Source organism: Vicia villosa, linkage group LG1, assembly GCF_029867415.1.
Source record: "Vicia villosa cultivar HV-30 ecotype Madison, WI linkage group LG1, Vvil1.0, whole genome shotgun sequence".
Classification (NCBI taxonomy): domain Eukaryota; kingdom Viridiplantae; phylum Streptophyta; class Magnoliopsida; order Fabales; family Fabaceae; genus Vicia; species Vicia villosa.
This window is the reverse complement of record NC_081180.1, coordinates 6,900,913-6,910,405: the sequence shown is the minus strand read 5'-3', so window position 1 is coordinate 6,910,405 and position 9,493 is coordinate 6,900,913. Positions and strand designations below refer to the sequence as shown.

The window sequence follows — 9,493 nt, the reverse complement described above, 5'->3', positions numbered from 1 at the left end:
TCTACGCATTCAATTATTATTTTTTTTACAGGTACCATATATTTTTCTATACATTCAATTATTATTTTTTTCACAAATACCAGATATTTTTCTAATAAAAAATTTACATTTAAAACGAATTGGTTTTCACAGGTACCAGACACTTTTCTATACATTCAATTATTATTTTTTCACGGGTACCAGACATATTTCTATACATTCAATTATTATTTTTTAACTGGTACCAGACATTTTTCTATTAAAAAATATATATCTGAAAGAAATGCGCGTCACATACCAGAACCCGTGCACACGCACGGGTTAGTTACTAGTTACTTCAAAGATATTAAAGTAGACAATATGGATAATAATTAAATAATATCTTGTACCAAAATAAGAAATAAACAATGTATTATAACTTCGTTGGTAACTCTTGATTGTGAGTAATTTTTGCATGGACACGAACCTAAATCCATATATTTAGGCACAATCAATAAGAAGGGAGAGAATTTAAATTTATTTAAAATTTAATTTCGTTTTTAATTGCCAACATGGAGGGTGGTTGTGATAATGGAGGAGAGAGATAATTTTAGTTTTATTATTTAATTAATAAAAAAATGTGATTGGTTGTGTGTAAATTCAGGTGGTATAGCTGTGTCCATCTAAGTATTTTCCCTTGATTGTAATTCACTTTGTGTTTTAAATAATTATGTTGAGAAAAAAATTACGTTTTTCATCTTTAACTCTTATATAAAAAATTAAATATGAAATTGATTTTTTTTTTTAATTACAATAACAATATTGTTTCACTGATTGAATGTGATCAATGAGATGTACATTGTACACTAGTCATATTTGTCAAAAAATGAGGTTTGCATAACTTAGTTGTTTCTATCACATTTTTTATTTTCTCAATCCATATTTTTCCTTTAGAAAGAATTATCAAGTGCCACTCAGATTTAACTGATTCTAACAATTTTATAACCTTCATATATTTTACTTTTTTCAAGACAAAATAAATTACAGTAATTAACACCATTCAATAGTGGAGAATAAATGTTATAAAAAATAAATAAACATAGCCACACAAAAAACACAACTTGACAACAAGCAAAAAGGAGAGAGAAAAAACAATAAATGCGCCTATTGATATGTAAAACCAACTTAATTCCTATACATTATCTGTCACATTAATTGCTATAAATTTTATTTATTATACCTCGCCATATATACAAAAAGTTGTTCAGAACCAAATTTTTACTCACAAAATCATTCAATTTCACATTAATAGATACAAACTTCAATCTAAGTAAAAATTAAAATGAACTTAATTTTAACTGATTTAGCAATTTCAAATGACATTACCTAATTTTAAAAAGTTACATTTTTTAGTTAATGTCAACTTTAAAAAACTAAATGTTGTGTAACTTTATTTTTCGAATTGTTTGTTGTTTTTTTCATGAACCAATGAATTAATTCAAATAATTTGCCAGTCTTGTTATACAGGAAATGAAATCCGTAACGTTACTTTGATATGCCTAATTGTGGGAGTACAAATTCCTGACATTTCAACATAAGATTAAAAAAGACAAGTGTAGAATACAAATTCAAGTAAGTTCCTTAAAACAGACAATATAGAGTGTGAAACCCGCTCATTTGGGGGAGTAGCTTTTCTGTTTAAAATTGGAGAACAAAACTGGAGATAGTCATTCTATCATGCATGAGTTTGGCAGAACATGACTTAGTGGTGACAGTAAAGTTTGATCAACTTATCAGCGCCGGCGGTAAATAACCACGGTTGTCTGGGGTGAAATTTACAGTCCAATATCCCTGCAATGCATACAACCAAAAGGTGAAATAAAAGAATGCCTTGTACAAATGTTATGGTGTACATAAAACAAAATGTATTGTGGAAAATAAAATTGAAGATGACACAATACATCAAACATAAATACTTCTGGTTGGTTTATCAAACATGTAAAGATCTTGTCAGCCCATACAGCAAAGTCTAAACTCTAACTTAACCACTGTACAAATGTTAGCATGTCAGTGGAAGATGTATTGCGGAGCATAAAATTGAAGAGAACACAATATATCATACATGAACTTATGGCTTTAAACCTTGCAAGATCAAGAGAAACATGTTATCGTTGTGTATTCTATGATGGTATTTTACTGCATGTCCTACAACCATCTGCAGAGGATTTTTCCTTGATTCTATTATTTGAATATGGTAATGAATGAATCATCTATACAACAACCCACCAGAGCAGTAGGTAGCATCACATGCTCTGCAGACAAGACTATCCAGCACTGATTTTGTAGTTAAAAGAAACTCATCTACTTAATTTTTTTTGCACAAAATTGAATCTCAACTTTAGTCAACAGTCAACACTCATCTCCAACCACGATATGTTTTCCCAAGACTCATAAAGAAGAGAAACTCTAAATAACAGACAATTTGCAAAGTCTCAACCAAGATAACAAAAACACAAACAGAAGTCTCACCTCTCCCATTTGAATTTGCATGGCCCCGTAGAATTTCCAAAGGAACAATAAGAGGATTTTGATTGAGATCAGAATAAACCATTCCGTGAAAAACATATGCAGTGCCATCATCTGAACATGTTGCAAACAAGGGATATGAACGATGAAAAACCACATTGTTGATATCTTTTGGATGACACCTGCAATGACATGAAATTATTACAAATACGACACCTTTTCATTTTCAATAATCGGTTAGTTCCAATTGTGTGACCTTCTGCTGAAAGATCAGGGGTTCAAGTTGAATAATGGATGAGCCTTTTTATTATGCAAGTAAGGCTAAATACAATAGATATAAATCATTCCCTAGACTCTACAATGGCAAAAGGAGAACTACATAGCATTTGATTCCTCCTTTTTCCAAATGTTTGTACATGAACTAATAAAAAAACACGGTTTCTTATACAAAACTGTGGAAACAGAAGCAGCGCAAAAAAGGAAACAATTGTGTAATTAAGGATAAAAATAGAAAATAAAAGCATAAACTAAACCAGCACGTAGATTTTTAAAATAAAAAATTGTAACGATGATGAAAGATCAACAAAAAATTGACATTCATTACATTGATGCCTGCTGAGCATGCATATACCCAGAAAATTTGGCAAATGACAACAATTAAAAGGTCAAACTTTACTACAACTTTCTCACACGTAAATCTTGCATAAATTTTGTAAAGGTTTCTGCCTTAAAGCAACTTCAAACACTCAAAGATCTATAGCACACACGATATAATATAATCTCTGTATGGGTGCAGGAAACCACTATGGCGACTGGCACAAAAGAACGTCATGAGTTTTAATATAATTTTCAATAAACTACAAGAAAATACTTACTTAAGAATTTTATATGGTTTAGACGAAAGGTCCATGTCAAACCAACAAAGCTTCCCTTCTTTGCTCCCCACGATTAAATTATCACCTGCATGTCATGTGTACAGAAAAACGTGATGAACGATTTACTGCATTTGTGACAAGAAAACTGATAACAATTTTATTTCTTCATAACTAATATTGATACCTCCAGGATGGACTGAAATAGACGAGGCTTCTTTGAGGCCGGTATCAAGCTTTTTTATGAGTTTGGACTTCAATAAATCATACACACGAACACTCTTTTGTGTACAAATAAAGAAGATAGAACGGGATGGATGGAAGGTTGATCTAACAGCAATTCCACGTAACTTGAATGGAAGTTTTTGTGTAGCTTTCTTGGACAACTGGTGTATGAGAACTGATCTTGACTCGCGTAAAGAATATGTTAAGGAAATAATGAGTCAATCTTAAATATAATAATTTATACCTCTTAAACTTTCCTTAAGATAAAAAATAAAACGGCTAAAGTTGGTAACCGATCAGTTTAATACACTATTTCTACAAGGTCTGTGAATAAACTATTCACACACACAACACAGGCATCAACAGAATGACATGGAAATAACACCCCATGTATGTTTCTCTTCATGGTGATTGAAGTTAATGTGTCAAAAGTCAGTGATGGTTCGTGCTGTGTTGAAAGAGATAAAGATTGTCAGTAAGGTATGACGCGGTAACATACATGTGCAATGATACGTATGTGAGCCTTGATGTGTATTATTATCCTTTCAACAGAAAAAATGGATGTAAGAATACTATTGTATAAACAAGTATCCTTGCTTAGAAATACATAACTATTGTTATCAACTAATAAACCCTACAGGTATATATATATAAGCTAAAGCTGACACGTCACTTAAAAAGGATATCTTTTGGCATCACTGTTGAAAAGTAGTCCCCTTTCCGATGCCATTCCACAGCAGTAACAGCCTGCATGAACACATCCACTAATGTTAAATACCTTTAAATGTTTATCAACAAGCAAACCAAACTAGAAATAGAGACATGGAAATACCTTTAAATGCTTTAACCTTATACCCTCATGTTCATCATCTTTAACCCAGCTTACACTAGGTGCTTTTGCGCCTGCAATCACAAGCGTAGTTAGGAAACAACAAAACAAACTAGCATGAAGACATCAAATATCATAAGAGTTCCAACAAATATGAAGTCAATGTCCTTCCACAGTGGCCGGTTAGCTTTAAATTCTTAACTGGCCGGTATTTTTTCAAAATTAAAGTTTAGTTGGGGCCATATATGCTGTTAGTTAGGATTATAGACTAAAGGCAAATTAGAGTAGTTAAGAGGTTTTGTTGAAGTTAGTTAGTTGAGATGGTTGTAGAGAGTTTGTGTATATAAAAAGGAGAAAACAGAGGTCAGAGAGTATCTTTGAACATTAGTAATTGTGAATAGAGTATTCTCTAGTGTGAAGAAGAAACACAAGCCCTTGAGGAGAGGTTCTCTCCTATTCTATCCTATCATCTTTAATCTTTTATCCTTACTCCATCTTTCAATGAAATCATTCCTTTGTTAATTCAAGTCTGTCCAGTTTTGGAATTCTTTCTTATACCAAGAGGAATACTCCAAACATATGCTTACGTGGGAGTTGGGACATCTTAGAGCCTTATATTAGATCAACTTTTATGTTACATCCAAAGAAAAAGAGTAACAACAACACTGACCAGTGTCATCTGATGTTTTTGGTGGTTCTGCAGAGAGAAGCTCCTTAATCCTTTTCTGTTCTTCTTCATCACCCAAGCAAGTGTTAAGAAGAAGTACATCTTGTCCCCTAAATGGCAGATAGAATCATTTATGTTCAGAATCAAGCCATGTGTATGTTAAAGAGGAAAACTGGTAGATTTTATAAACAAAAAACTACAAATTGTAGTCAATGAAATGAGACTTACGCAGAGACTGCCAAAATATGAAAATCGGACAGAGGATTCCATGCAACACAGCTCACAGCTTCGCCAACCTCCCACCGTCTCAAACATCGGCCTGTTTCAACCTCCCAGACACGGACCGTTCCATCACTTGAACCTATGCAAACATCGAGAAAGTGAGGATACACACATCAATCATCTTGTAATTGAAACCAAAATAGGTTACCAACATCCATACCTGAAGCCATCCACTGCCCTGAAGCTTCAATCGAAATTGACGTCACTGCACCTTCATGGCCTTTAAATTCAATATAGCATGTAACGGGGTAAGGTTTGAGATCCTTTTTACTTGGAAGCTTTGGCTTTAAAGATTCAGGATCAATATTAAGCTGGAACAAAGGAGAAAAACAAAATATAAATTAATTATGCCATTTACAAAACACACACAATACTAATGTAATTAAAGCAAAGTATTAAATTATAGCATTTGAGTGGCAAAAAAAAAAAACAGCAAAAGTCCTATGATACAAGTATTCACTCACACGTTTTTTTCGAATTCGGGGGCACAAGTACAAGTCTAAACAGCGTTCAAAAGCTTCCTTCATGGCATTCTCGTAGGCAGGGATGCTTCTCATGGATGCAAAGCTGGCAATTAATATTTGTTAGTTCAACTGTATGAAAGGGAGCGAAAAATGTTTACCCTTGAAGCTCAATACCTTTTTGGAATAAACTTAGGGCGGTCTTCTTCAAACATCAACTGATATGAATTAATCTCTTCTTGGGTTGGAATATACTCTAAAGGAGGATTATATGATTCATCATGGCCTGAGAAGCAAATTGAAGTTATTAACACTAAATGTACCTCAAATCAAAGGAAAAATTAATATTATATTGAATTCCAAAATTAAAGTCACATTCAATACCAGGTAATTTCTGCTTTGGTGCAGGAATGTATGTCAAATGATTTGATTTTTCAGTCAAACCAGAATCATCTTCCCACAAGAGAAATGGACCATCAACTTCCTTTGGTTTGTCGAAAGTTATTAATCCCTTGCGGATTGCTCTTACATACTGAACAACCTGTAGAATCATGGAAATAGATTATTGATGAGAGAAATCAATTTGCTTTCGTTGGCCAACCATGATAATCTCCATCCAGTTGACTTCTTTTATGGTTGTGCAAAAATTAAATGAAGGGACGGACAATTACCTTCTTAGCTTCCCACTTTGAAGGAATAAACCTTCGTTTGGGTTCTGGTGCGTTAGACATTGGAAATTTGGCATCATCCCATTTGAACCAATCAACATAAGCCTGCACGTTACAAAGGAGATATGAAATTAAGGAATTATGCATGCTAAATGTGTTTCAAACTTGATAGTATAAAGAGCTAAAAAATGAGAATGAAAGTTACTTACCGGATATGGATCAAAGTCGGGATGTGGTGCCCCATTCTTGATTAGTCTGCGCACCATCTTGATTTCATCTTTTGTGAGCTCTACTACCTCATCATTGTACTCATCATAGATCTTCCGCCTAAGAAATCAAAGAATAAAACCAAATCAACGATGTATTCTAGAGAGCAAGTTGATGTAAGTAGAAATATGAAACTAACCAATTCTTAGAATCATCAACACTTTTAAGAAAGGAATCCAATTTGTCTGCCCTTTCTTTCTTCTTAATCTTCTTTCCCGTAATGTCATATCCAATATGGGGTTCATCGGCATACCACTTCAAAGGAACATCTCCAATGGTATTTCGGGGAGCCACCTACGAGAAAGGAAAGACAATGTAATCAAAATCAGCTCCGAAATAGAAATGGGAACCAATTACAGCAAATGGTGATGATGGCGATGAATACCTCATCCTCGGATGAATCACTCTCAACTCCTCCTCCCTGATGAAGATCAGAGCCCTCACTTCCACCGTCCGAGTTAACAACATCCTGCAATAATTTCCTTTAAGCATATTAATAGAAAAAGGAGAACAATAAAGTACTCATAGTTTTAGCTAATACAGTAGTATGTGAATGAGAAAAGAGTAACGGACCTCATCTTGAGATTCTACATCCTCTGAATCACCGGAGTTATCATTATCATCTTCTTCTAATTCACCAGAACCAGCAGATTCAGATTGAGAATCCAATGATTCTGAAGAGTCCTCGTCGTAGTCACTATCTCCAGAATACTGCAACAACCAGAATAGAGTGTGATTCTAGCATAAGTAAGAGAATACAGTGAAAATTCGAAGATGGAATACCTCATAATCAGAGTCTTCTTCGGAATCGGATGGAACTGGTGCTTCCGGTGGATTCTCGATCTCCTCGTTTTTGAGGTCCATTTCCGTCGATTTCTTCGCCTCCCTGGATTGAGGCGTTGTCGATTTCTTCCCCTTACCCTTCATTGATTGGTGTGGCGGAGATGCAGTTAGTTAGGGTTTAGGGGTTTGGAATTTTTTTTTACAAGGTTAGGGTTTTAGTGTATAGTTTCAGCTGACTGGGATAAGAGAAGAAAGGGTTTTCCTAAGCAGTGTTCATAAACCGGACCGGACGGTTCAATTAGTAAAACCGGAAATATGCAAGTTGGGATTTTGAAAAAATCAGGGTGTTCCTTAGGGAGTGTTCCGGGTTGAGTTGGGTCTAATTTGATCTAATACCCGATCCAATCAATAGTTTTTGATTTGGATCGAGTGTTCAACCTGTAATTTTAAGACTAAAATCCGAATTAAACCAACTCACTCATCAATGAGTTGGGTTGGGTTCCTGAATCACTCACTAAATATAAATTTTAAATTCTAAATAAAATATTAATTTAATTAACACATTTATTTTACTAAAACATTTTAAAAATTCATGAAATTTTGTATTTAATTTGAATAAAATTTATCATTTAATATCTAAAAATTCTTTTACAATTCAAATCAAGTCAAAAAAAATATACAAATTGTGTAAAGTATAATTTAAAAGGTAAGTTATATCTCTCTTTGTATAAATAAATTTGATTTATCATATTTGTTTTAGACTTAGACTTTTACAATTAATAAAAACTATAACTATATTTAAAAATATATTTGCATTCTAAGATTTATGTTAGATAATTTATAAATAGAATAAAATAAAAATAGAGTGACATGTCAATGGGTTGGGTTTGTGGGTTTAAAACTTCAAATTTGTTACCCGAACCAAATAATAATAGATTTGAATGGACTTTACATATATTATCTTAAAGAATATTGTATCTTAAGTTAAAAATAATTTCAAAATAAAAATATTAGAAACATAAATAATTAAATAAAACAACTCATTTCTCTCGTGTTTGAATTCATACATTATTTTAAATATTTTTATTTTTATTTGATGTAATTGTAAAAAAATGTAGTAACTCATGGATTCGTATGAATTCTGGTCTAGACATTTGTGCATTCGTATGGGTATTGGTGGTTACTTGCATATATTTTTAAAATATAATAAGAATGAAAAACACACAACAACATTACTATATAGTACATGTATATTTGCACGGGTACTGGTGTGGTATGTTAAGTTATCGTCAGTTATTTACAAATTTGAAGAAATAAGGCATTGTGATAAAATAAAGAAAAATAAAGTAATTTATTAATTATTCCTAACCAAATTAGTTTATTATTTTTAAAAAATAATAATAAATCGGTTTCTATAATTTATTTTATAAATAAAAATATTTGAATCAACAATATAACTATTAATATATATAAATATTTTTAGTTTGATATTATTTACTCAAATAGTTAAATCAATAGTAAACTTATTCCATTATTATTCAATATTTAAATTAATAGTTTAATATCATTACCATATACGCATACCATATCAGTACCCATGTGTTTGCTTAGGTACTGGTGTGGTATGTGTATTTTTTTTTATAAATATTGTAAGAATGTAATAAATAAAAACAAATTGTTTTAAAAAAATATATTATTTTAAAAAGAAAGACATATTTTGACCTATATATGTATCATAAAATAATTTTCCCTATATAAAAATATTTGGTTGAAATATATATTTTGTTGTATGTAATATTATTTTTGTTTTGTTGTAAACATTTCATTAATAACATCTATTAGTGAAATGTTTACATCAATATTATATAGCTCAATTTTTCACATTTGTTTTAAAAATATAATAAGAATGTGGAAAAAACAAAATTGATTTACCGAAAAGAGTTTCTTGTTTAAAA

General features: G+C 31.9%; 1 protein-coding gene across 1 annotated transcript; it reads right to left on the bottom strand.

Annotated features, from left to right (window-relative positions):
* Positions 1 to 1,489: 1,489 nt before the first annotated feature.
* Positions 1,490 to 7,787, bottom strand: LOC131627565 (ribosome biogenesis protein BOP1 homolog). The gene is made up of 18 exons (XM_058898409.1): positions 7,539 to 7,787; positions 7,329 to 7,466; positions 7,141 to 7,224; positions 6,895 to 7,049; positions 6,698 to 6,815; positions 6,492 to 6,593; positions 6,205 to 6,361; positions 5,998 to 6,106; positions 5,824 to 5,926; positions 5,520 to 5,670; positions 5,306 to 5,438; positions 5,081 to 5,187; positions 4,414 to 4,484; positions 4,268 to 4,328; positions 3,544 to 3,771; positions 3,360 to 3,444; positions 2,488 to 2,666; positions 1,490 to 1,809 (listed from the first exon to the last, which is right to left on the bottom strand). Exons 1-18 carry the CDS (start codon positions 7,680 to 7,682, stop codon positions 1,721 to 1,723), a joined length of 2,214 nt encoding a protein of 737 aa, XP_058754392.1. The 5' UTR covers positions 7,683 to 7,787; the 3' UTR covers positions 1,490 to 1,720.
* Positions 7,788 to 9,493: the final 1,706 nt, after the last annotated feature.

What these genes read in the sequence shown, in the direction of transcription:
- LOC131627565 (XM_058898409.1), bottom strand. Translation starts at nt 7,682, where the DNA reads ATGAAGGGTAAGGGGAAGAAATCGACAACGCCTCAATCCAGGGAGGCG. An exon ending in ACCAAAGCAGAAATTACCTG is followed by an intron (nt 6,107 to 6,204) that starts GTATTGAATGTG and finishes TTTGCTTCTCAG; the next exon opens with GCCATGATGAATCATATAAT. An exon ending in TAAGGTTAAAGCATTTAAAG is followed by an intron (nt 4,329 to 4,413) that starts GTATTTCCATGT and finishes GTGTTCATGCAG; the next exon opens with GCTGTTACTGCTGTGGAATG.